This window comes from Lissotriton vulgaris, chromosome 6 (genome assembly GCF_964263255.1).
Source record: "Lissotriton vulgaris chromosome 6, aLisVul1.2, whole genome shotgun sequence".
In the NCBI taxonomy this organism is placed as follows: domain Eukaryota; kingdom Metazoa; phylum Chordata; class Amphibia; order Caudata; family Salamandridae; genus Lissotriton; species Lissotriton vulgaris.
Window position 1 is genome coordinate 1,611,772,172 of NC_141694.1, and position 27,340 is coordinate 1,611,799,511.

Consider the following 27,340-nt stretch of genomic DNA (forward strand, 5'->3'; position numbering starts at 1 on the left):
TTAGACTCAATTTTTTACACCACCTTTTAGCTGATCCGGTGGGTTTTATTAATCAAGTTGAGTCAAAGGGGCCCTGCGGCAGCGATCAGCGATCTCCGCAGGATACCCCTCTTTTTGTATTAATATGCCCATTTTATCTTATGCCCAGACGTCGTTTTTTAATTGGTCTGCTCACAAAAGCTAACCTCAGACATGTGAAGGAAGCCCTTGAATTTTTAAAAATGGCCCAAGATCCCCTGACTCTCTTTTGTGTGATAAACTTTTTAAGAGCAGCAGTTAAACGAAGACACACAATAGGTATTTGCGGACTAAAAATGAACTAAAATTGCACAAGCATTGGGTGGATGGTGGGTTTGTTTAATAAATAATATAAGCAATTAGCAGTACTGTATTCCTTATGAGGTGTTTTTAACATAACTGTCAATATTGTCTTTTTTAATCTGTGCTTTTATGGTGTTACTTAAATGCTGAATAAAGAATATTTTGACTTTGACTTAGATTACATATTAAATACATGTAACACAACTCCTCGAATTTTGTAAAAAAACATTTTTTAAAAAGGAAAGCAGGCTTTTAAAAATTATTATTGGAGATTTATTTATTGTGATAGCCAAAAATTTAATATTAATAGGTCCTAGGACACATGTACAAGATGATTATTCTTAAAACAAATACAATCAACAATGTATAGCATGGCTGTATATAGCATAGTATAGTGAATACATTTTGAATGAAACTTCACATATCCAGCTTCAAATCAAAAAGAAAGAAAAAGCTTCAAATGAGTGTGTGGTAAAAGGTTATGAAGGTGAATGGACTTGGGCACAGGTTGGAAACTTTGGATGTGCCTCATTCGCTCCACGAATGATCCTTGTACTATATCTTACACTGAAAAAGGTAATTTGTCTAAAAACGAATGAATAATACAATCTGCTTTTTTGTCTAAGGTAAAACCAAAGTAGGGCTTAACAAACCCTTTTAAAGGTGCATTGTAAGCGCTTTCTATTGCAACATATTTACACAACACAGTTTATTCTTTCAGCAAGCTGCATCCATGAAGTATACATTCTACAAAGGAAATATGGTTAACACAGATCATTAAACTGAAGTTTGCTTGTAATTTTTAGTTTCCAGAACTTTCTTCCCACACATTGCGCAGATACCTACAAGAAAGAGAAAAATGACAATTTAAGGCCAGCAACTTGGCTATGATTGCATTTACTATTACATAATTAACCATTCCATTACCAGAATCATCTATTTGTGGGAGCATGCCTCATATTCTCAGATATTTTTAAATAACACCACCTGCAATTTGCATAGACTCTTGGCAATGAGGGCTATAAGAGCAAACATGAGCCCTGCAGAGGGATACAATAGTGTCTCGCAGCAGCCCAAAGTTGTTGCCCCGACCTCCCTGTTATTCCTATCCCTGTGCAAAACGAAACTCCGTAGTTTTAATATATGTGTCTCAGATTTCATGTCCTTGGTTACTAATCATACACAGCAACAATAATTGACGGTCACAGTGGCGGCCAATGACTTTTATAAGCGGTGAGGCAAAATCCTTGGTTTGAGTTCCAATGAGCTTCTTCTTTAAGGGTTCGCTCATACTTTCATGCAGTAAAAGCCTAATTTACAAAGATTTGGTGGAGGGCAGTGGAGCAAGTCTTTTTGCTGCGCTTCCCTATGGCAAATCAAAAAGGGTAGGAATGCACCCTATCTATAAGATGCTGTGCATTACTGTCCTTTCAGCCGGCGCACAATTTGGTGCCTCGCGCCAACACAGACACCCTTGCTCTGCGTTGTTGGCAGGATTGTTTTTGTGCAGAAAGATACCCCTTCCACCCCATAAACAATCCATGGAGGTGTTGTCCTTGTTCTTTGTGTGCTGCAGAACGCAGCACAAATGAAAAGATAAAAAACTAGGAGAAATTAATACATTTCTCCTTGTTATGCCTGCCCCAGGTTTCAGTGAATTTCTAAATATGGAGCACCGTCAAAATCCATGGGTGTTGCATGGGAATACCCACCGCAACACCCATGAAACGCCTCTTTGTCACAGAGTAAGGTATGCAGAGCTCCATGTCTATGAGGCCATGCAAAGCTACGCAGGGTGGCTTTGCATAGCCTCACAGATGATTGAGAGGCCTGCGCCACCGGGCGAGGAAGGCTTCTTGTAAATAACCCTTTAAGTTTACTGTCCAACTTTGACTTTCTCAGTCTCACTAATTCACACAGTCTCACTCATTTTACTCTGAACCACTATGTCTCAGTCAGTCCCACTCATTCTGAATTCCTCAGTCGAACTGTGCCTCACACAAATTAACACTCAGTTACACACCCCGTCATTCTCCCTCACAATCCTCCTTACACATACTAGTCCTTCCTGTCACTCATTTTCGCTCACTCCGACTTGCTCCTTCACTGACTCTTGTGCACTTTAACTCACACAGTCACGCAGAAATGCTCACAGTGCTGGAATGGTGCAGGCACCTTCATGCACCTGCGTCACTAGCTGCCTCAGTTTATTGCTTGACCCAAAGCGGGTCTGCATTTATTTTTATTGTACCAAGAGTAAATAATTACTCACTCCTGATACACTCAAAATGCACCACAATACAAGGAGGGTGTAGTGCTGACGTGGAGTCGATAAAGGAAAGCCACCACTGGTCCAGAGACATCCATCCGTCAAACCAATCCATCCACTCAATCATTCATTCTTTCACTTATTCATCCCCTTTCATCCATCCAGTCATCCTTTCAATCATCCATCCATCCTCTTGCTCCATCTATATATCCTCTCGCTCCATCTATCTATCCTTTCACTCCATCCATCTATCCATCCTTTAACTCAGCCATCTATCCATCCAACCTTTGTCCCATGTCTGTCTGTCCATCCATCCATCCATCCACTCATACATCCCTCCATTCACCCTTTCACTCATCCATTCTTCCATCTATCCTCCCTTTTACTTACCTAGCCAGTGTTTTACTCCTTCATCTTTACATACATCATTTCACTCATCCATCCTTTTGCTCATCCATCCATATTTTCACTCCACCCATTCATCCACTCATCCATCCTTTTACACTTCCTCGTACCATCCATTCTTTCACTCATTCTTCCATCCATCCTCTCATCATCCATCGATCCATCCTTTCTCATCATCCATCGATCCATCCACCCTACCATTCACTCATACGCCCTCTCTCCTTTTCATTCTTACATCTATCCTTTCACTCATTCAGCCATGCATCCTCACCCTCCCATGTTCATTATCAGCCTTTGTCTGCCAAGCTGCAGACAGAAGAGGCCTATCGAAAACCCCACATCCTCTGTAGCTACTAAAGCAGGGTGGGGGCGTCGATGCCCCCGATGCAAAGGCTTAACTGGACACATATCTCTTAGTCTGCTACTGAAATTGCTGTCCACAGTGGCTTCTTCGCTTCTCTTGGGCATCTACAGTGTAGATAAGGAGTACTCTGAGGGCTAGGCTCCATTATGTTTTTTTCCAAAGTGAAACCAAATCCAGTCAAGTACTAAACGAGAGCAACCCCCTGCCTGTCCCTCTGTGATAATCAACAAATTCTTGCCACCCACTCCCTCTTTGCCCTCATCAGCCTGCCCCACCCCCAGTCATTGAAGTGCATGGAGTTTTGTAACTCCTCCCAGAGTAACTGTTCATGCTCCCTAAAAGCAACTGGGTCCATGGGATTCTAATTCAGCACTCTCTCTTAAGGGGTGTCACTGCTGTAGCTTGAGTCTGCAGGTCGAAGAAATCCTCTCCCGGCTCGCAATTGCACAGTAAGACATCTGCAAAGTTTACTAGAGTTCACTCAGGAGATCCAGCACACAGCCTAAGAGCTGTAATTTCTTCTCAGCTACTCTGTTTATTTTCCCGGTTCTTGCCTCCTCCCCAAGGGTGGCAGGGCAATGCCCTGTCTGCCCATAAACACCAGTCGCCCCTGTACAAAATTCTTTCAAGTTCATTCAAAGTAGTACAAACAATACTCATAAGAAAGCGCATGGTGCTTCAATCAATTTAAACTTTTTTACATTTTGATTCTTGAACAAAATGTGAAAACAACAGCCAACACATTTCACTTTCACAACTCAAAAGAACTTCTTCAGCTCTAAAATGTAGTCGCTAGTAGCATGACCATATCCAAGGGTATTCTTAAATTTCCATCAAGCTCATAACAGGTATTGTCTAATTGCCAGCAGGAGACAACAAAACATGAGTCCTGCTGAAAGCTGCGTTTTGCAGAGTGTCTGCACTGACAATGGAAGAATTAACCAAAGCGTTCTGAGGGATAGAAGTGTCCCAGGTCAGTGTATGTCCCAGTGTAAGCTAACTTCACGTTCCACAAACAAGCAAGTCGAAGATTCTAAATTCCTCGACAGCAATCTGTGACAATGTGCCAAGCCAAGGGTCTACATAGATGTAGAGATTAGGTGCGGTATATTAAATAAAATCTCATTGAGACAATATTGTGTCATTTGTACCCAGGCATGTAAGTCACTATAGACCAAAGCTGGAGAAACATGCTTGTTTTTAGGTGTAGCCTAGCGTTGCAGCTCACATGCGCGATATGCAGAGTCAGCTAAAATGCCGTCTAATTTGAAAACAACCACGTTTTCAAGGCCTTTCTAAAGGCCAACAGATCACTGGTCCCTCTAAAATGTAGAGGGAGATTATTCCAAGCCTTGGCTGCTCCATAGATAAATCTCTGTCCACCCCAAGAGACTTTTTTTGTAGATGGAACAACAACCAGTTTGGCACCTGATGAGCGTAGGTTTCTACTTGGTGAGTACCACGAAAAGTGTTTTTGAAAGAATTCAGGTCCTTTGAGTTGCAGTGCCTTATGCACTATAAATAAGGCTTTGAACAGTACTCACTTCTTTACAGGGAGCCAGTGTAATTTCCTTAAACCATTTATAACCGATGTAAATTTGGGCACCCCCGTCAGAAGTCGGGCTGCCGCATTTTGTAATCTTTGCAATTTATTTATACATCTTTCCTCCATATTCAGGTACAAGCCATTGCAGTAATCAATCTTTGACACTGCAAGTGCAGTAACCACTGTTTTCCTACTTCCAGATGGAAGATATGGGAATATTTTTTTGACTGTTTTTAAAACAAATGCCATAGAAGATGATACCGCATTAACTTGAGCACTCATATTTAGTTTGTCATCTAATAAGACGCCAAGATTCTTTACTTTTTTCACTGGTATGGGAAGGGTCCCCAATTTTGGTGGCCACCAGCTTGGACTCCAGAAATTAGTAATATTCCCAAAGAGAATGACCTCAGTTTTATTAGAGTTCAACCTCAGACAGTTTTTTGCTATCCAATCCCTGACCACTTCCATACAATTATGAAAGCACCAGTTCATGCCTGCTTCCTGTCCTAGCAGAAGGGACACTACAATCTGTGTGTCGTCTACATAAGATATGAGGTCAAAGCCCAGGTTGTTAATAATCGGCGCCAATGAGGAGACGTACACATTAAATAAGGTTGGGCTCAATGATGATCCCTGTGGAACACCACAGGGCAACACAAACGGCTTGGATTGAAATTCACCCATGGAGACCACTTGTACTCTATCATTTAGAAAAGACTGTACAAGCTCCCAAGCCTTATTGCGTAATCCACATGCCCTTAGAAGGTCCATCAACAGATCATGATGGACCATATCAAAGGCCGCTGATAGGTCCAGTAGGATCAAGGCGGCATTACCGCGCTGATTCACTGCTTTCCTGATCTCATCGGTGGTCTTTATGAGTGCTGATTCTGTACTATGACCACTCCTGAAGCCAAACTGGGATGCGTCCAGAGCTTGGGTCTGATCCAGAAAAATACCAAGTTGAGTATTTAACTCCCTCTCTATTAGTTTTGCTGGCAGGGGAGGTCTGAAAATAGGGCGGAAGTGGTTAAGATCCTTAGGATCCAATGTTGGCTTTTTTAAAAGGGGTAGAATAGATGCTACTTTCCAAGGTTTAGGAAAAATGCCAGTTTCGATCATGTTAATAAAGATTGATGTAAGCGCCCAGGTAATGGGTTCCATTGCCAGTTTGACAACAGGCAGTAGTTTTTTTTTGTATTTTTTGTAAGACATTTATTCGTAGCAAAAGATGGATACACAGCCAGGAGCCTACAACCCTGGGGCCGGCTGCGTTAGTGTTAAGGTGCGTTTCAATGTTGATAGTACACAGCCACATAGCCGACAACATCTGTCCGGCGGCGTATAGCACATAAATTAGGCCTTGTTTTTTAATAAATTTTGTTGGTGTATTAGAACATACACAGAAAATACCAACAAGAAACCCTAACAACGAGCCCTTCACATTTCAGTTGTCCACATCAATAAGTACATTGTAAACACATCGTTTCATCTTTCTTGAACACATCTCCCTCCAACCCCTATCGGCATTAGAACACTCGGCTCTTAGAACCGGTATCCACCAGTGTCACTCTCCACCGTGGTCAAATATTCAGTGAGATATAACCAAAAGTCTTTCGGCCTGGATCGCATTGGTAGGCTCTCTTCGTACGTCAGTAGTTTGTCCCTACAGCTGGTCATATCTTGTATCCATCTTAGTGTGGTGGGTACCTGAGTAGTGTGCCAGCATTGTGATACCTGCCGCTTGGCTAGCAACAAGGCGACCTCACAGAATTTACGCTTAGATGATTTGAGCTGCGGTACAATGTCCAACAAGCAACATCGGATTGTGCAGTCCACTGCAATCCCCACCATTGTAGACAGTTTAGTGATTACCTCTGCCCAGTAGTCCTGAATTTTGGAGCAATACCAGGCTAGATGGATAAAATCAGCACCCTCTGCACTGCACCTTTTGCATCTGGTGTCATCCTGCATGCCGTATCTACACATTTGTGCCGGGGTGTAGTATGCCTGGTGTAGATATTTGTAATGTATGATTTTGAGATTTCCGTTAGGGGTCAGGATTTGTGTTAGTGCACATGTCTGTTCCCATTCTTTCTCTGTCAATGGGTTGTCTAAAACCAAGTCCCATCTAGCCTTGGCCCTTTTCGTGGACTGTGGAATTTCAGCTTGTGCAGAGCAGTATAGTCGCGATGTCAGGTGCGACAGATCCTGAGTTGTAATGATGAGCTGTAGGGTATCTAGTATAGCCGGCTCTTCATGAAAGGTAGGGTATAATTCCACCATGGCTCTCTTCAGTCTATAATGTTTGAAATAAAACATCTGTGATTTGTTGTGTATGTACTGGAGTTCCGCAATGTCTACGAATCTGCCCTCGTTAAATAAGTCTCCCATCTGTGCAATGCCTACCCGCTGTAACAACGACATCCCTATCTTCTCGCGTGTGACAGATAGTGCTGAGTGATCATGTAGTGGCATGTTTCGTGCATAAAGCGGGGTTTTGTGTGCCAATCTCCCAATTTCGTGCCACGCCTTGACGGTAGTGTCAACTGTATTTATGTCAAGAGCGTGCAGTGGTGGGCGTTTATACGAGAGGATTGCGGTAAGAGAGACCGGATTTGCATCGCCTTCTTCGATCGCTGTGTGAGTTAGATATGGCACCAGGTGAAACCAATAAGCCGCATATTGTGCCTGTGCGCACAAATAGTACAATTTAAAATCTGGAACTCCAAATCCCCCCTTGGCATAGGGGAGCGTCAATGTCTGGAGGTCGATCCGCGCTTGTTTCCCTGCCCAAATGAGTTGTAGTATCAGTGACTTAATGCACGGAATACTTCTCCCAGTGGGGCAATGGGGATATTATTGAATAGATACAGCAGCTTGGGCAATATATTCATTTTAACTATTGCAATACGGTCTGCCAGAGACAACGGAAGCTGTATCCAGCGCTTTACTTTATCTTCCAGTTTGGATATTGTTACGCCATAGTTTGCGCGGATCACTATGCCTGGATCTCTATGGAATAGCACTCCCAAATATCGCACCGGGTCGGTCTGCCACTCTAGGGGGTATTCAATATCAAAGGGAGTCGTAGTGTCTGTGAGGGGAATTATGGAGGACTTTGACCAGTTGATTGTGAGCCCCGAGTGCCCGCCAAATTTGATGTACTCCCTCAGCAGCTGGTTTAGGTGTTCGTTCGGGTCGCGAACGTAGAGCACCATATCGTCCGCGTACAATGATATGTGTAGCGGCCGAGCGGGAAATTGCAGGGCAGATGATCTATAGTTTTGCCGGATAATGCAGGCCAGTGGTTCCAATGCCAGGGCAAATATCAGGGGGGAGAGCGGGCAACCCTGCCTGGTACCGCGTTCCACTGCAAAACTGTCGGACAAGTACCTGTTTATTCGGACCTTGGCTCGTGGTTTAGTGTATAGTAGGGACACCCATTGGACAAACCTTTTAGGGAAGCCCATACGGTGCAGCACCGCAATCAAATATCTCCATTCAATGGAATCGAACGCCTTTGCAGCGTCCAACAGCACCGCTACCGCCTTCGTTTTTGGTTGGAAATGATGGGCTAGGGCGAACATCGTCCGGGTATTATGGGACGTGGACCGTGTTGGGACAAAGCCTGCCTGGTCAGGTAACACCAAGTTAGTCATTAGTGGCTTCAATCTCATAGCCATGATCTTCGCTAGAATTTTAGAATCGACATTTATCAGTGATAGTGGCTATAGGAGTCACATTGGGTCGGATCCTTGGATGGTTTCAGAAGAGCTAAGATTACCGCTTCTCGGAGCGTTGGGGGAAGTTCACCCTGGTCAAACGCGGCCCCGTACATCTCCGTCAGCCGGGGAGCTAGGATATCCACGTAATGTTTATAAAAGTCGTTCGTGTACCCATCCGGACCCGGCGCTATACCATTCGGCAATGTTTTTATCACCTCCGTGACTTCCTCAACCGTGATGGGTGCCGCTAAGTATTCCCTTTGGTGGTCAGACAGCCACGCTATGGCTACCTCCCTAAAGTAGTCGTTGACATCATCTGTGGAGGCTATTGGCTGTGATGTGTATAGTGTACTATAGGAAGTGACAAAGCTGTGCAATATATCCGCCGTTTGTGTCAGTATGATACCGTTCTCAGTTTTTATGCCAAGTACCTCAGTGTGTTTCCTGCCCTCGCAAATTTTTGCCGCTAACAGCCCACCCGGTCTGCCTTCCTCCCCAAAAGTTCTAGCAGTGTGTTTTTTATCCATATACTTTATTTCGTCATCTACTAGATTCTGATGTTCCGTGTGTAATGTGTGCAGTTTTCCCAGAATCGTAACATCATGGGTAGTTTCGTATTCCCTTTCCAAACCCCTCATTTGTGTGAGGAAATATAAATTTTTGGCCAAGTTATGTTCCCTATCGTGTACCCCATCGTCTCCATGTACGAGTTTAAAGTGCATGTAACTTCCCTCCTGTGCCAGCTATGAAGACGCAAATACATTTGCGTCCAACGTTAACATGTCCTCTTTCCGACCCACCCTGAATGGGTTGAATAGTCCGTTCCTAAGTATGCCATGCCAACGTCTTTTTGTGGTGTACTTTACACGTTTCTCAGCTCTGGCAAAGTAGGCCCTGAATTTCTGCCATCGAGCTTTTTCTGCCTTCTGACTCTGAAAATCTCAGCCCAGGCTGCCCCCGTACCTGTGAACTCTGCCTTACTTCCAGCGCGGCCCACCGCGCTTAGCTCAACCTGCTGCCTGCCAAGAATGAATTCAACCTTCGAGTTATCTGTTTCCCTTTCCGAAGATGCATTCCTGCCTTCTAGTTTAAGTAAACATTCCCCCAGCTGCAGAGCAAAAGGGCCTGGCCTTACTGTTTCTGTGCAAGTAATTCATAGCCTCTGTTACCACGCTACCATGGAAGGCCCATGCCCCCACGCTTCTCATGCAGACACTTAGGCGCTTATACACGCACTCACAGTCAGTATAGAATAGCTTCTGCCCCAGAGACCTTTCCGCCCAGATAGCTCAGTTCCTAAACATCAGATATCAAATATGATAGAAGCACAAGTTGATCTGACATGCCAGACTCCTGTCTCTTTCCGCTAGTTGAAATGGCAAGTCCCCTGCACCCTTCAGCTTCACGTCAGTTACACGTCATGCAGCTGCGCGCGCATCCAGGCCTCAGATTTCTGCTGACATTGCAAGATTCTGCTTATTGTTGCCACCCACTTATGGCACCTACCTGTGACGTTTCTAGCACACACTTCTATGTTCACGCCTAGTTCACGCCTCCTAATTACGTATCATGACCACGTGTGTGTTTTATCTTGTTTCTCTCAGCTGTTACGCCTTCTGCATTGACTTCTATTATGTATATTAAGTATAAAAGTAATATAATGTCAATAAAGTATGCTCTATCCCTTCCTGAACCCTTTGTGGTTGCAGGAACCTGATATCCAGTTCCGGAACGATTCCTTTTTGAGGAATAAAACCCCTAAGAACTCTAACACCACGGACTCTGTTTCTTTCTTTCCGATTGAGTTATTATTGATTAAGTACTTACCTGCATAGAAATTAAGACGGTAAATTAAATATTTACGACATTTTGGCGCCCGAACAGGGACCCCTCCCCCACCTCACGCGCCGGTTGGTGCGTTGCAAACTCTGTCCCCTGCCATCAGTTAGACGGAACCTACGCGTACCGGCAGGATTTCCTGTATCTCCCTCTGGCCCACGGAGGTGACGAAGACTGCAATTAGCACCCAGACGAGGCGGTGAGGAGCGCGGAGGATCCCGACCAGAGCCTAGCCGAAAGAAGCAAGGTCCGAGGTGTCAAAAGGCCCACCAGTTTTCCGAAGTATCCACGTGTCGAGTCGAGTCGAGTCCGGTCCAGTCCAGTCGAGTTTTCCGAGGCCTTCTGTTTTCCGTGCTTCCCGGTGAGTACCATTGCTGGGACGTATCTAGACGGGTTTGGGTACACAAGTCCGGTCTGCACTGTTTTAGACAGTGTATCTGTACTGTTTAGCAGTATATCCGATGATTCAAGTTCTTGCACTGTCCTCAGCAGTGTATCTGTGCTGTTTAGCAGTACATCCGGTATAGGGGGTAGTAATAAGTGTTCTTAAATGTCTTTCTTCATGTGATCAATGTCGTTGTATGAGTGACTGTTTTTTATGTGCATTTTTGTGTTCTTGTGTAACTAGCTGTATTCAGTAATAAGTTGCAAGGATTGAGCATTCAGTATTAAGTAAACAAGATGCCGTTTTTCAACAAGTTAAAGCAAATAGGAACTAGGAAAGGGATGCTAGAGGAAGAAATTCCTATCCCCCCTAGGGACACTCCTGGGAATTTCATGTACCAGAAACATGGCATAGATGCCATATTGTATCTAGAATTATGGGCCGATTATACTAAGCATCTAGACGAAAGACACAGATGGCCCGTTACCGGAACATGGGATGCTGAGTGCATCATGAAGGTAGAAGAAGCATTATGGAAAAAGAAAGCCAGACAATCTCAGAAAGACGCCATAGAATTTTGGCGTAAGGAATCACATAAGCGTACAGAAAAGGCACTCCGTAGAGAAGACAGACTTAAAAAATCAGATAAAGCTCAAGAAAACGAATTAGTTACTGAAGGGATTCGAGTAAAATCAGAGCAAATAGACCGCGCACGAAACAATCTTGTAAATGGTATGTATCTTGTGGCCGAAGGTTCGCCTGAAGCCACTTCAGAAATACCGAAAAATCTGCCGCCACCATTAGTTCCAACTAAAGTAACTCACAGGACCACTAAAGACATATTCCTGAATTCCTATCTAGAGGATGTAGCTCCCGCTTACACCAATCTGCCTGTCCGCGCCCTGCCTAACGACGGGGATGGGGGTGGTAACCCGCCCCAAGATCATATTCCGCCAGTACCACAACAAGGTTCCCCCGCCCGACAGATTCCCCCTGTTCCACCACCTCCGCCACTTCCCGCACTTAAAATTAATCTACCGAAACAGCTTCTACCTGATCCTACTAAAAGACAAATTCAAGTGCCGATACAGACTCCACAAAGAGATAACGCTCAAGCTTCAGCCTCAGGAGGCGCGTCCGGGGGTCCCCAGACCCCGCCGCCAACACGTAGATTACACCTTAAGGATATAAAGAATCCTTTTATACTCCAATCACCCCGTCTCAACTTACTCAAAGAACCGCTTCAAGTTTGCAGATACGACCCAGTACCCGGTAAAGATAATAGGATGTTTTTAGCATCACTACGCTTACGACAAGCTACCGATTACCTACTGTACTTCCCAGGAATGAAAGAGTACCTAGATAGAATATACAATTTTGTCCGGACTGGGGAAGACCCTGACAGTATTAAGGAAGCCATGGCATATCAGAAAGTCGACACCCAAGCGTCTCTACTACGTTTTTTCATAAATTGCTTAATAAGAGAACGAGACAGGCCTGAGACAGATCAGGATGAATTAGATGGTCAAAATATATCTGAAGGAAAACATGATAAAGGGGGTTGCATAGCCAGTATGTACAAGAAAATAAGAAAAGAAGTAATAGAGATACACAAAAAGGAAAAAGAAAAAGAGAATGCCTCCTCCGGGGAGGAGGAAGAACCTGAAGAACCAGAAAAGACTACAGATACGATAGCGTATGTAGGTAAGGGAGCATACCTTAGGAAAGGCATCCGTCCAGAAAGCAAGAGAGTTTTTCTCTCTGGCTTAACCAATCCGAATTCCACTGAACATCAGTTCCAGGAGACCGATAAAAGGCTTCGAGACCGAATGGGGTACCATGTACTCAATTCTATGGATGAACAAGAACTAGCTCGGTCAGCAGTATTATGGGCTAATAACCCGGATATATATAATGATGACACAGTAGCGCAGACATTCCTGAACCTTTCCCCAGACGAACAGAAATTAGCCGGTGTTTACATGATTCAGCACCTCCTCACGTTATATAGAAAGCAACCTTCTGATCCAGGTCCCTTACACGATACATTAGAAGAACTACTCATGGATAGATGGAGAGGTTTAAGCACCAAATTAATTCAAATAATTCTAGAACAACGCCACAGATATAACACTTTCATAAGCTCCGAATATGTTCCTGCTCCACCCCCAGAAAGAAAAATGTATCATATGGAACGTCTGCATGGCATTGAAAGTCAGAACCCCTTACGAGAAGTGCATCCAGTTATGGGTGAGGATCATAACTTGAAACGTGTGTATGTACACACGCCTCTGACTAAGTTAGAACTGTTAGAAATGAAGAAACTAGTACCGTGTCATGATAAAGACCCTGCAGGTTTTCACAGAGAACTTAAAGACATGTTACTGATGGGGGATTACACATATGAAGATATCATGAAAATGTTAAAGGTACTGCTGCCCACGGGCATCCACGAGAAACTCAAGGAAAAAGAATGGGAGGTGGGAGAGAAAAAGATTGTATGGGCAGAAATAGAAGACGAAGAGAACAAACGTGTCCCAGGGGTAGGCCTTGGGGAGAAAACTAAAGCATTACCAGGTTTGATAGTACAGGTTCTGCCAAGATTATTGACAACCAGAAAGGAAGATTGGGACGCCATCTCGTCCTGTAAACAGAAACACGATGAAGATACTAGTGACTTCTATTCAAGATTCGAGAAATGTTTCATTATTAATAGTGGCCTTAAACCAAGTAGCGAGTCATATCCGCATCTTTTTGTATCAAAATTAGTCGAGAATTCCCTGCCATTAGTTAAGAACCGCGTGTATAAAGTTGAAAGTACTTGGCAGGCAAATACGCCATCCCAGATGTTACAGATGTTACAATACCATCAGAACAGAATTAGAGAAGAACAAGATCAGGAACAGAAACGCATGAAAGACACGAAAATGAAAATGTTAGTAGCCCAGTCGGTTCCAGCCGACGGCCAGAGAAAGGGTACGACCCAGACAGGTCACGCCACAGCTCCCGTTAAAGGGACATGCAACTATTGCAAGCAGCCAGGTCACTACGTACACGAATGCCCAGTTCTGAAACATAACATAGCGACAGGTAAAACTAAAGAAAGACCGCATCCGCCTAGACAAGACCATAACCAGCATCAGTCTTCACAGAATATACAGCCCATGCAGAATACACAGCCTATGCATGCTCCATCACATACAGCACAGACAGTAGCGGTATCACAGCCACAGCCCATTGCCGCAACTCAGCAAGTTTCACAACAGATGTACCAGTATGCCCAGTCCGCTTACCCCGATTATCCACGATATACATGAAACAGCCTAGAGAGGGAAGGTGGTTTGCCTCTTATTGAGATTCCTGTAGATCAAGAGGGTCCTTATGTACATAGTCAAGTACTGGGAAAAGACAGAAAGTTTTTAATTGACACAGGGGCAAGTCGCACCACAATCAGTCATGATGAAGTTCCAGGGGCACCCCTCTCAGGCTCACAGAATGTTTCCCTTGGTTTTTCAGGACAGCCTATTGTAAATGAGGTATCGAAACCAGTTCCCCTGGCTGTGGGTCCATTATCACGTGTTACAGACCTGTTACTGACAAAATCATGCCCAGAAAATCTGTTAGGAATAAAAACATTGAAGGCTCTAGGAGCCGTGATCTGCTGCTCCCCGGAGGGAGTTAGACTCTTTCTGCGGGATTTCAAGGGTCATTATGTGTTACGTGAGTTTGATGTCAGATTGAAAAATGTACCAGATCACTTGTGGGCAAAAGGCCCAACTGATGTAGGTTGTATGCACATTACACCATACCGTGTTACACTCAAACCAGGTGTAGTTTTACCCAGAATCAGACAATACAAGCTACCACCCGATGCTGTAGTGGCTTTACTGGAAATCATTGAAGAGCTCATTGCCCAAGGAGTGGTTGTAGAAACCGACTCCAATATCTGTAATTCACCCATCATTCCGATCCTTAAACGTACTGATCCCAATGCACCGCCAGTATATCGGCTGGTGATTGATTTAAGAGAACTGAATAAATGCATTATTCCACAGTACCCTGTGGTTCCCGACATATCATCCCTATTGACTGCTATTGATTCAGAAGCAACGTTCTTTACTGTAATTGACCTCAAGAACGCCTTCTTCAGTGTACCTATTGATCCAGAGAGCCAATATCTCTTCGGATTCAGTTTAAATGGACGAAGTTTCAAATTTTCACGCGCACCTCAAGGATTCACAGAAAGCCCCAGCATCTATAGCCAAGCACTGAAAAGACAACTTGATTGTATCACAATGCCAGTTAACACCGCTTTACTACAATACGTCGATGATCTGCTGATCACCGCACAAAGTGAGCCCGAATGTGAACAAGCATCACTGACAGTTTTACATTTTTTGGCCGACAAGGGACACAAGGTGTCTCCTTTGAAGCTACAATTCTGTGTTCAGCAAGTTGTGTACTTGGGTCACTTGCTGTCCAAAGTGGGGAGACAGCTCACTCCCGATCGCATTCAGTTAATTGTAAATATGCCACAACCCCAGACACAAAAGTAAGTGCGGGCCTTTATAGGCCTCACCTCGTACTGCAGACAATGGATTCCCCAGTATGCATTTCTAGCCAAACCACTCATTCAGTTAACAACACAGGAGGCAGCGACTTCGACTGTCCTCCCTTGGACTCAGGAACATACACAGGCTTTTGAAGAATTAAAGAAAGCTTTATGCCAAGCACCAGTTCTAGCGACACCATGTTACAGCAAACCTTTTACACTTTTTGTTACAGAACGTGAGGGTACGGCATTGTCTGTCCTCACTCAAGATCAAGCAGATTCACATAAGCCTTGCACTTATTTTTCAAGTACACTGGATTCAGTAGCTCAGGCACTCCCTGCGTGCTTGAAGTCAGTAGCAGCAACAGCATTAGCAATCAGACAGAGTGATTCAATTGTTTTAGGTCATCCATTAACAGTTCAAGTTCCACATTCTGTAGAGGTTCTTTTAAACAGAACCCAGACTCAACACTTGACTATAGCACGACTGACAGGTTATGAATTGACACTATTCCAGCCACACATAGAAATTAGACGCTGTAGCATTCTGAACCCCGCAACATTGTTACCTACAATTATGACAGATCCAACCCCGCATGATTGCATAGAAATCATTAATACAGTAACAAAACCTCGACGAGACCTAACAGATGTTCCACTGACAAATCCAGACCTGACACTTTATGTGGACGGTTCATGCATGAGAACAAGTACAGGAGAATTAGTGGCCGCGTATGCAGTGACCACTGAAACTGAAGTTAAAGAAACACACCGTATTGACACACTGTCTGCTCAAGCGGCGGAGCTCATCGCTCTGACCCGAGCTTGTATTCTAGCCAAGAACAGAAATGTTAACATATACACTGATTCCCGCTATGCGTTCGGAGTCGTACACGACTTCGGCATGTTATGGCAAGAAAGAGGTTTCTTGACCTCTCATGGTGCCAAGATCCAGCACGGTCCCCTCATTCAAGCACTATTAGAAGCAATACATTTGCCCTCGGGCATATCAGTCATGAAGTGTAAAGCACATACTAAGGTTACAGATTCTGTTTCCCAGGGTAATGACCTGGCAGACCAGACAGCAAAACATACAGCATTGACTCACACCCAGACTACTGATGTGACAAAGACAATAGTACCAACTCAGTGTATGTCAGTCAGGGATCCCACCCTAGACGTAATCGATATTCAGACACATGCCACTCCTGATGAAATAAAGAAATGGACTGAACTAGGAGGGATCCAGACAGATCAAGGATGGGTCACAAAGGGAAAATCTACATGGTTCCTCCCCGACTCGATGGTCCAAATAATGATAAATACAGCACATAGTCCTGCACATCTAGGAGAGAAAGCTATGTTAGACAGTTTACAGAATCTCTGGTACAACAAACACTTACGAGCAGCAGCAAAACAGAAAGTGCGTACTTGCATGATCTGTTGTCAGTTCAATCCAGGTAAAAGCGTTCCTGTAGAGCAAGGTGGATTTCATCCTCCCGATCACCCTTTTGAAGTCCTCCAGATGGATTATATCCAGATGGACCGTTGTCGAGGATTCAAATATGTCCTTGTAGTTGTTTGTGCACTTTCTCGTTGGACCGAAGCATACCCAGTCTCAGATTACACTGCCCCGACCACTGCCAAGCAGCTGGTTCGAGAATTCTTCCCCCGATACGGCTTGCCTCGTGTCGTGTACTCAGATAACGGACAGCCGTTCTCATCCGAGCTCATGAAGCATGTCTCCCTTCTGCTAGGATATCAGTGGAGATTCCATTGTGTTCGACATCCAGAAGCCGCAGGCCTTGTAGAAAGGCATAACCAGACACTAAAGACCCGCCTTGCCAAAATATGCCAGGAGAAAGGGGTCGACTGGATAGTCGCCCTGCCAGTTGCACTGTTCTATATGAGAATGGTTGCCCATTCGAGATCAGGACTATCCCCGTATGAAGTGGTCTTTGGCAGACCACCGAATATGTGGGGGACGCCCATTCCTAAGAAAATTACTGATGTTGATTGTAACATGTTGACAGATTACCTTGCCTCCTTGATGTCTGCACTCCAATCATGTCGTTCACAGGTTGCCGCAGCTTTTCCTGACAACACTGATGTAAAGCCGCATGATGTCCGTCCTGGCGATCTGGTCTTAATCAGGAACTTCGACAGGAAAAGTCCGCTGGAGCCCCGCTGGAAAGCGCCGAAGACCGTCCTTCTTACTACGAGGACCGCAGTGAAGGTGGAGGGCAGAAAGGGGTGGGTCCACACGAGTCATATTAAACAATGCAACGAACTGAAACCAGACCCTGACTCGTCCACCCCCACCAAAGACTGTATTAAACCTAGTGACTTTAAAGTACCCGAACGAGAGAAAACTCCCCAAGAGGAGTATAAACAGAAACTTCGATCTAGCAAGTCAGACAGTTTAATTGTTTAAGTCCTCCCCTAGGTGAATCGGTTAAATAGTTTCTGACATGTATCCCCTAGATCGAGATAGAGAGAGAGAGAGACAATTCAAGAAACGTACCTATTGCAAATCACTGCGTAGTCACTGTATAGTGACATTATTAATTATGTTTTTTCTAAGTCTTCTGATTATTGTTGCAAGTATACTGCTTCCCATCTATTACCCTATTTTCAAGCGTGAACAATCTGCTTACAATGTTTCTGCTGAACATTCTTTTAGTACATTACCCCCTCACGAATTATCTTACAGACTTGCGCTGCGCAACAACACATTCATTAGCATGTTACATCACTCCCATCAGACGAGTAATGCTACCAACTGTTGGATATGTGGTCGACTCCCTCCCCACCAGAAATACAAGGGAGTTCTGCCCCTCTTTCCGTATCCGTTCACTCACAATGGCTCCTGTGGTGCATGGAGTAGATTGATTAATTCTTTAGATTCTGATATTGCTGTTACCCGCGAAGGGGGCTGGGTTTGGGGAAACCTGAATTCAGTTCTGTTCGACGTCTGTTACCCTGATAAAAGTGGACGATCCGTTAGAATAGGAACTGATCTAGAAAACGAAGTATATGGATTAGGAAATTACACAGTTAACCTCATGATCCTTACTATTGAGTCCGAAGCTGCACCCATTCTTCCCGCTATGTCAGTATTACCAGTCACAGGTCATCTTTTTGTTAGAAAGAAAGGTTCAGTACACTTAGGTCATAGTAAATGTACTACTGTGGTCGAATTCACTGATGAGGGTAGGTCCTCATTTCGAGCTACACGTCATTCCTACTTTGTTTGTGGCCATACCGCATACATACGTTTACCTCCAGATTGAGATGGTACCTGTTACATTGCTTTCCTTCTGCCCCCTGTTTTCCTAGCTCCTCCTGATTATCATAGAAATACAAATCTAGTAAAAGATAGATTCCGAAGAGATCTCCCGATTGTCGATTATACTGAAACGGCATGGGAGCAATACACAGATTTTAATAAAGGATTCTTTTTCTTCACAGGTCCCGTCCAAAACAGTAAATTAATACGTAGACTAACTAGAACCCTTGAAGCAGTAGTACATGAAACTGCCTCCGCCCTAGGTAACTTAACAGAGGAGCAGTCTGCTATGCGGATTGTTGTCCTTCAAAATCGTCTCGTCATTGACGTCATCTTGGCAGATAGAGGTGGAGCTTGTAAGGTCACCGGGTCAAGTTGCTGTGTTTTCATTCCAGAAAACGCGCCATCTGTATACAAAGCTATTACACGTCTTCACAAAATTGCAAGTTTAATACATCAGAATCCAGGCACCTGGACTTGGTCCGGTTGGTTCTGGACAACGTTGTCCGCTTGGGGATGGAAGATCCTATCCTTCCTAGGCATTGGTCTTGTCATAGTATTTAGTTGCTGCCTGTGCCTACAATGTGGGCCGGCGATATGTGGACTGTGCGCCACCTCGTGCATTGAACATTCCAGTTTTCTCTCAAACCGACAACGGAAGAGAGACGAGCAAATTATGTTACAAGAACAGACTGATCAATTCATGATGATCGAGATATCATGAAGGGTCCGTAGGGAACAAGGAGGGAATGAGGAAATATAAATTTTTGGCCAAGTTATGTTCCCTATCGTGTACCCCATCGTCTCCATGTACGAGTTTAAAGTGCATGTAACTTCCCTCCTGTGCCAGCTATGAAGACGCAAATACATTTGCGTCCAACGTTAACATGTCCTCTTTCCGACCCACCCTGAATGGGTTGAATAGTCCGTTCCTAAGTATGCCATGCCAACGTCTTTTTGTGGTGTACTTTACACGTTTCTCAGCTCTGGCAAAGTAGGCCCTGAATTTCTGCCATCGAGCTTTTTCTGCCTTCTGACTCTGAAAATCTCAGCCCAGGCTGCCCCCGTACCTGTGAACTCTGCCTTACTTCCAGCGCGGCCCACCGCGCTTAGCTCAACCTGCTGCCTGCCAAGAATGAATTCAACCTTCGAGTTATCTGTTTCCCTTTCCGAAGATGCATTCCTGCCTTCTAGTTTAAGTAAACATTCCCCCAGCTGCAGAGCAAAAGGGCCTGGCCTTACTGTTTCTGTGCAAGTAATTCATAGCCTCTGTTACCACGCTACCATGGAAGGCCCATGCCCCCACGCTTCTCATGCAGACACTTAGGCGCTTATACACGCACTCACAGTCAGTATAGAATAGCTTCTGCCCCAGAGACCTTTCCGCCCAGATAGCTCAGTTCCTAAACATCAGATATCAAATATGATAGAAGCACAAGTTGATCTGACATGCCAGACTCCTGTCTCTTTCCGCTAGTTGAAATGGCAAGTCCCCTGCACCCTTCAGCTTCACGTCAGTTACACGTCATGCAGCTGCGCGCGCATCCAGGCCTCAGATTTCTGCTGACATTGCAAGATTCTGCTTATTGTTGCCACCCACTTATGGCACCTACCTGTGACGTTTCTAGCACACACTTCTATGTTCACGCCTAGTTCACGCCTCCTAATTACGTATCATGACCACGTGTGTGTTTTATCTTGTTTCTCTCAGCTGTTACGCCTTCTGCATTGACTTCTATTATGTATATTAAGTATAAAAGTAATATAATGTCAATAAAGTATGCTCTATCCCTTCCTGAACCCTTTGTGGTTGCAGGAACCTGATATCCAGTTCCGGAACGATTCCTTTTTGAGGAATAAAACCCCTAAGAACTCTAACACCACGGACTCTGTTTCTTTCTTTCCGATTGAGTTATTATTGATTAAGTACTTACCTGCATAGAAATTAAGACGGTAAATTAAATATTTACGACATGTGTGTCGCATCTTTTAATCTGGTGTCTTATGTCGCGAAGTATGCCGATAGTTGTGCTCATACACACCCCTCGAACCGTCGCCTTAAAGGCTTCCCACAGTAGGCATGGGTCATCGACCGCCGGTTCGTTCAGCAGGAAATAGTCTTTGATTGCTGCGTAGATAGTGTCTGCGTATAGTATGTCAGTTAGAGCACGTGAGTTAAATCTCCATTGATAGGGAGGTGGGATGTAATCTGGTATGGAGAGTTTTAATAAAACCAGATTGTGGTCCGATAGTGTTCTAAGAAGAACGGTAACGTCACTTGTACAATGTATGATATCATCAGTACCTATCCAATAGTCCAATCGGGACCAGCTATTGTGGCATGCAGAAATGTGCGTGGCACCCGGTGCCGTGGGAAATTTGTGTCTCCATATGTCCGTTAACCCCACGTCCGCCAGTATATGTTGGAGTTTGGCTCTGGCATTTTTATGTGGTTCGATGGATTGAGCGGATCGGTCTACACCATCAGTAAGGGTCACATTCTAATCAACCCCGCATATTATCCTAGTGTGTATGAATTGTTGTAAGTGTCCCCATAAGTCCTGAAAGAAGTCGGGAGAATCTACATTAGGGCCATAAACATTAAGCAAAGTCATTGCCTTACCACGAAGTGTCCCTGATACAATAACATATCTGCCCCCTGGATCCTGTATCACCCGCAGAACTGTGAAATTTAACCCTTTCTGCAACATCACCCCTCTAGAGTAGGAGGGATACGTTGCGGTATGGACAGATTCGGCCCATTTTAGGCCTATGGATTGATGCGTGTTCGGGGCAATGTGCGTCTCTTGTAAAAACGCAATATCTATGTAAAGCCTGTTCAGGTATGCAATCACGCGTCTAATTTTATTGGGTTGTGTTAAGCCTCGCACATTCCACGTTAGTAGTTTTATGTGTGCATTATTTGCTTGAGTTGACCTCTGAGTCATCGGTAAGGTGGTGGTGTCTGCATATGTTGCTCATTGTAATAGCGTCAGGGGTCTGCTGATACGTGTCCAAGTATAATCATGTGCATACAATTGTTTTCTAGTTCTTCAAAATGTAATTGATAGACAAAATCTGAATGTACAGGTCTCAAAACATCAATAGTTACCTCTTCCCGCCCTCCCCCTCCCACTCCAGCAACCCAAACATGCCGAAGCCAATCTCCCCCCCCCCCCCCAATTACCCTCGACAACAGTTCGGGGCTAAACACCAAAACCATTCCTAAAGAACCTGTGTGGGGAACTCCCTTGTGGAGGTCCGCTGGAGGCGCAACTCTCCATCCAACTAAATGGATGTGGACGGCATCCCTGACGTTAGTAAAAGTATTCACGTCATGTCTCAGCACCCTTGGCCGCTTCCGGCCCTTCGCCCAAAAGAACGTAGTTGGCCATTAGGTGGGACCACGGAAACTGATGCCCCAAGCCCACCTGAGCCCAATGATGAACTTGTCAAAATGCAACAGCCCAAAATCCATTAGCAGTGTGAGAGCCTCAGGCGTCCCTCCATGTGCCAAACCCTCGTGTTCCACCATACATCACATCTCCCGATGTCCCCAGTACCTGCAACAAAATAGGCATCAACATCGTGTGAAGAACAGCGAAACATAGGAGCAGTTAGTTTGGGCGGGAAGCATTGTTCGTCCATGTGTGATCCCATACCATCTTATGCATAGATTCAACATATTACCCATATGACAGCATTCCCTAAGTTCCGCTATTGCCCCCCCGTGTTACCCCGTGTCAGTCCGGGCCACGTGGGTGGAAATCAAAATACCAAGTGGGAATCTTAGCCAATTCGGGCCTCTATTCGTTACTGTGCGATTTCAAACATGTCCTGCACAATAAGGGCTCTGACAGGCAGTGCAGCATTTATATCTAAGCACATCTTCGGAGGCCATCTGGGGAACTATCGCAGATATCAGAGAGTGCAAGCATTGCCATGCTCCGAGAATAGTGCCGAACTGACGGTGTCAGGACCACTTGCCGGTGCCCATCCCCACCAGCCTCCTAAATAATCCGCACTATGCGGTCTCAAAGCCTATCATGTGACAGTGTACATAGTAGTCAATCTGTAGTCAGCATTATGAAAGACCATCTACTATCAGCAGTTACAAGTCCCGCAGTCTATCGTGGACGCTCAGCGTCGCCTGGCATGATCTACATTAACGCTGGCGTAAGGAAGTGTCCATGGGGCGTTAAAGTGCTACATACTCACATACAGTGTTCTTTCGAGCGTAGCCCCATCATACTTAATCCGTGTCTCCTTGCTGTCCTTCTTGCGCCCCAGCTTTTTTCCGTGAGATTATCTGCTTCACAAATTCTTGCGCAGCTTTCGGATTCGCCAATATAACTGGTTTTCCCTCCCAATGAACCCTCAGTCTGGCCGAATATAGCATAGAATAATTAATTTGGAGGTCTCTGAGCTTGGCTTTCACCGCAGTGTATTCTCTCCTAGCTTGTTGGACGGCCACCGTATGATCCGGATAGAATTCCAGTTTATTGCCCTGATGTGTTATGGGGCCTTTCTCCCTTGCTAGCCTCAAGATGGTGTCCCTGTCTCGATAGTTCAGTACCCTGGACACAATCAGCCTTGGTGACGCTCCTGGCGGCGGGCGGGCGCAAGGGATCTGTGCGCTCTCTCTATGACAAAAGTCTGCGACAATGAGTCGTCTCCAAACACGTCTTTGCACAATTTCTCGATGTATTGTTCCATTCTTCCGGTGTTGGTAGATTCCGGCAGCCCCGCTATGCGTACATTATTGCGTCTAGAACGCGATTCCAATTCCTCCTCCTTTGCTTTTATCACCTCCAGCACCCTCTCCATGGCCGTGCATTTGGCAGTTGTGGCATGTGATTCGTCCTCGACCGCTGAGATTCGTGTTTCCGCCGTTTCCAGCCTCTCCCCGTGCTTTTCCATTTTGGCAGCCATACCATCCATCCTGCACGTTAAATTGTCCAATTTACCGTTGATATCCTGTAGATTGGATTGGATGGCAAAAAGGATCTTTTCCATATTGCTGCCGGTAGCAGGTTTGTTTGGCGTTTCGCTCATAGCAAGAGGGCTCGTTTCCGTAGCTTTGGGCGTCTTTTTTGACTCGAAGGAGATCTTTTGTTGTTGTTTATCTGGCCTGACCATGTTAGATGGAGATGGGGTGCGTAGAGCTGTGCTCCGTGGCGCGGATCTCGTCTTTCTAGTGGCCGCCGCAGTCTTGGCGCCCTGTACTGCGCCCTTGCTGAGTCCCGGGTGTCTTATCCTGCTTGTGGCCCCCAGGTATGAGGTAGCGCTGTCCCCCTATACGAGAACGCCTTCAGACCCTCAGTGTGGTAGCGGTAGGGTCAGCGCCTCAAGCGCGCCATTCGCAGCTGCCGAAGCGCGAGCAAGCAATGCTCCTCTCTGGCGGATCGCGTGACTGACTGGGGTCCCGTGATGGTATCAGGCCCCTGCGTTAATGTGGATCGCCTTTACCGTCTGTAATTGCCTCCGCATAATCTGTTATACCCAGCACTTCTGACGTGCGTGGAACAGGGTCGGAGCCCTCCGGGACCATCAACGCGCTTCACTCGAGCCCCACCGCCTCCGGCTCCCTCACCTCAAGCGCCGTCTCTCTTCACCACTCCAACCGGCGGTAGAGCGCTCCAATGCGAACCGCTTATGTCGGGTTCCGCTCACCTCCCATGGATCGCTCCATGCAAGCATCGGTCAGAAATACCTGGGGTCCCTTCACGCCGCCTCAGATTTAGTCGGCGAGTCCAGTACGCCGTCAGTTACTCGGGCGCGAAAGAAAACAAGATGGCGGCCATCACTTTCCCTATCGGCTCCCGGAGCTTGTTTGTCGTTTTTCTCCCTCAAAGTGCCGGACAATAGACCTCAATATCCATCACATTGCGTGCCTGCCACCTTCACACGCCCGGAACTTCGTTCGCTGATGTTGGTTGCGGGCATTAGAGCGGCCGTAGGGCGCCGCGTTTTCAGCCGTCCGGCGGAGCTGCGGTCTTACCCAGCCATTTCGCTGTGCGCCCCCTAGCGCCCGACAACAGGCAGTAGTTGAGTATTGCTGTGGAAGCCTCGCCTTCTCTCCGCACCATATTTCTGATTGGCTGGTGTCATTGTCCTTGGTAAATGCTGCCTTCCGATTGATAATGAGGCTTATTAGTCCCTCCTTGTTACCGACCTGTCCCCATGTGGTACCTTCCATGAGGACTGGATCTGTTACTTATGGCGTTACACTGTCTGCATTATATTGGATGTGAGCACCATTTTGTTTAATGTTATGCCCCTATTCCGGCCAATTGGTCGCAGCACGCTGCCCGCTTTTATTTTACTTATTAATTGCGGTCCGCTTTAACTATAGCGGCCGCGTTTCTTTTTTTCTTTAACATACTAATGTCGGTCCGCCTTAAGCATAGTGGCGCATTTACTTATTTTACTGTTCACTAGTGCCCATGCAGGGCTTTCACATTTATGGAGCCCATGCTCTTTCTTTAGACAAACCGTGTCTAGAGAAGGATGCGCGGACGCTATTAACCCCTTAGAGGCTGATGACGAGCTGGGCTCGTCATGGTGTAGCCTCCTCAAACACTGATGACGAGCCCAGCTCGTCATGAACAATGGGTTTTTTAAAAAGGCAGCATAGCAGCAGAATAAGTGCAGCGCGCATGTGGTTAAAGTGAAAGCGTGGTATGGGGGCTTTTACCCAAAAAATAAACATCTGTTTGTCAACTTGACAAACAGATGACTCCTTTCGGAGCTGCTGGTCTGTATGTCAGCCTAGCGCTTAGGCTCAAGGCACTTGGCAGTCTCCTTGATGTGTGGAATGGGCCATTACCGGTCGTATCAAGAATCCTAAAAAAAACTTACAATAAGGGCTGAAGTATAACAGGCAAGTAATTTCAGGGTCTAGTGGGCTGGGATAAAAAGGCATTCACACCCTTACCGGGCAGGACAGCTAGGTTTAGATTTTCTAGTGTCAACCATCTCCCCGTCTCTAACAGGTAAGTTTGATCAAAGTATACCCTGGAATCTTTCAGTAGAGGTTTGGTGCAGAGTCCGGATTGACTTGACCCTAATCCCTTTCTACACTGGCAGTCAGTGGACGTGTACTGGAGCCTGGGTCAAGGCTCCCTCCTTTGAAACACAAGACTTTTTAAAATGGATGATTATCCAACCTCTCATTTGCTGTTGCCTTTGAAGTTTAATAAGTAAATAATCGGGCAGCCCCAGAGTGCAATGAAGTCAAATTTGAAGTCAAGTGTTCAGCGCCGGGACCTGTGCTAAAATGAAAGGAATGGAAAAATACAAGAATTATTTTTAAAATGGAAAGAAAATGCGCGAACAATCAGTGGCCTACATCACGGGGAACAGGTCCTGCTCAGTTTCTTGTTCCACACATCATTTTGGCTAAAGCCATGTGAGAAATGGAGCAGGCACAGCCACAGTGCTGAATTTGTTTGCCTCCCGCCTGGACATAGTTTTGCTGATCTCGTATTTCTGCTCCTTGGAGGAATTTTTAAAGGGTAACCAAACCTCAGCAGACTGGACCCCAGCACCCACTAACTTGCCAGCCCAGCAGGAGTCTGGAACAAGTCCAGCTTGCACAGACGTTATCTTGCCCCATTGCCCTACCGGCCAGCAGGATGGGCAAATGGACTTCACACCCATCAGTGTCAGGCCCTTGGTCTGCTCTGTCCACAAAGTAGATGTTGACGGCCATGGCCTGGCTTGGCCGATGTCCAGCGCCAGTCAACCATAAGGTATAAGTTAGTGTACTCTTCCTCTCCATCCTAGTCTAACCTTTCCTTTGGTTCGAACTAGACCCCACAATTCCCTCACTAGGAGGAACGGGGCCAGCTGCCCAGTGACCCTTCAGCTCTCTGTCTCCTTAGCCCCAAGACCACAGCCTCTAAGTTATCCCAGCCTACCGGACTCTACACATCTCTGCCGCTTACCTGGCTTAGGATTAGTGCAGCGAGTCCTGTTCTCCCTTTCCCAAGGAGATTGTACTAGTGTTGAAAAATACACATGCAGAGCCCTTGAAAGAGGGTGGTACAATAATCACAATATAATAATAGCCAACAGATCATGCCATAAATGGACGTGTGGCCCTGCAAGGCAGTCCCACACAGAGGCAGTGGGAGGCTGGACATCGCAAATGAACCCTGTGGACAACAAGTCACATCAGAAGGTAGCACCCAGCAAAGAGATTTAAATCGGTCACCCTGTTGTCTCTTTACTTCCCTAGATGTCACAAATAAGCACTCTGGTGAGAAGGAAAGAGACGGGAGAGGAAAAAGGGCTGCACCTCGCACGCCTCCTACGACTAGTCAGTGCATTCAAGGGAGAGGTGACAGGCAGTTCGTCACATGCTTAAGTAGTATCTCACATGTTAGCTGGGTTTATTTGATTTCTCTATGCGTTTCACTTATTTTACACGTTTAAAAAAGTGATCCGAGGGGGCGTGGCTTAGCTGCCGCGCAAGATGGCCGGCTAGTTACGGAGCTCCGCCGCACCACCCGACCTCCTTGAAGATTCCCCGATGTGAAGGGGATTATTTACACCTCTTCTTCCTGGATTTTAGTTTCGGACCCTCCGGAGAACGCACGGAGCGCAAGAGCGGCTTTTCAATTGCCGTTTTTCTT

At 45.7% G+C, this 27,340-nt stretch overlaps 1 protein-coding gene across 1 annotated transcript in view; it reads right to left on the reverse strand.

Moving 5' to 3' along the window:
- Positions 1 to 571: 571 nt before the first annotated feature.
- CRIPT (CXXC repeat containing interactor of PDZ3 domain) overlaps positions 572 to 27,340 on the reverse strand; it is a 197,424-nt gene continuing 170,655 nt past the window's right edge. The window contains exon 5 of the mRNA XM_086927780.1: positions 572 to 1,163. Within this exon, the coding sequence (XP_086783906.1) occupies positions 1,099 to 1,163 (65 nt within the window). The 3' untranslated portion in view covers positions 572 to 1,098. The remainder of the gene's footprint in view (positions 1,164 to 27,340) is intronic.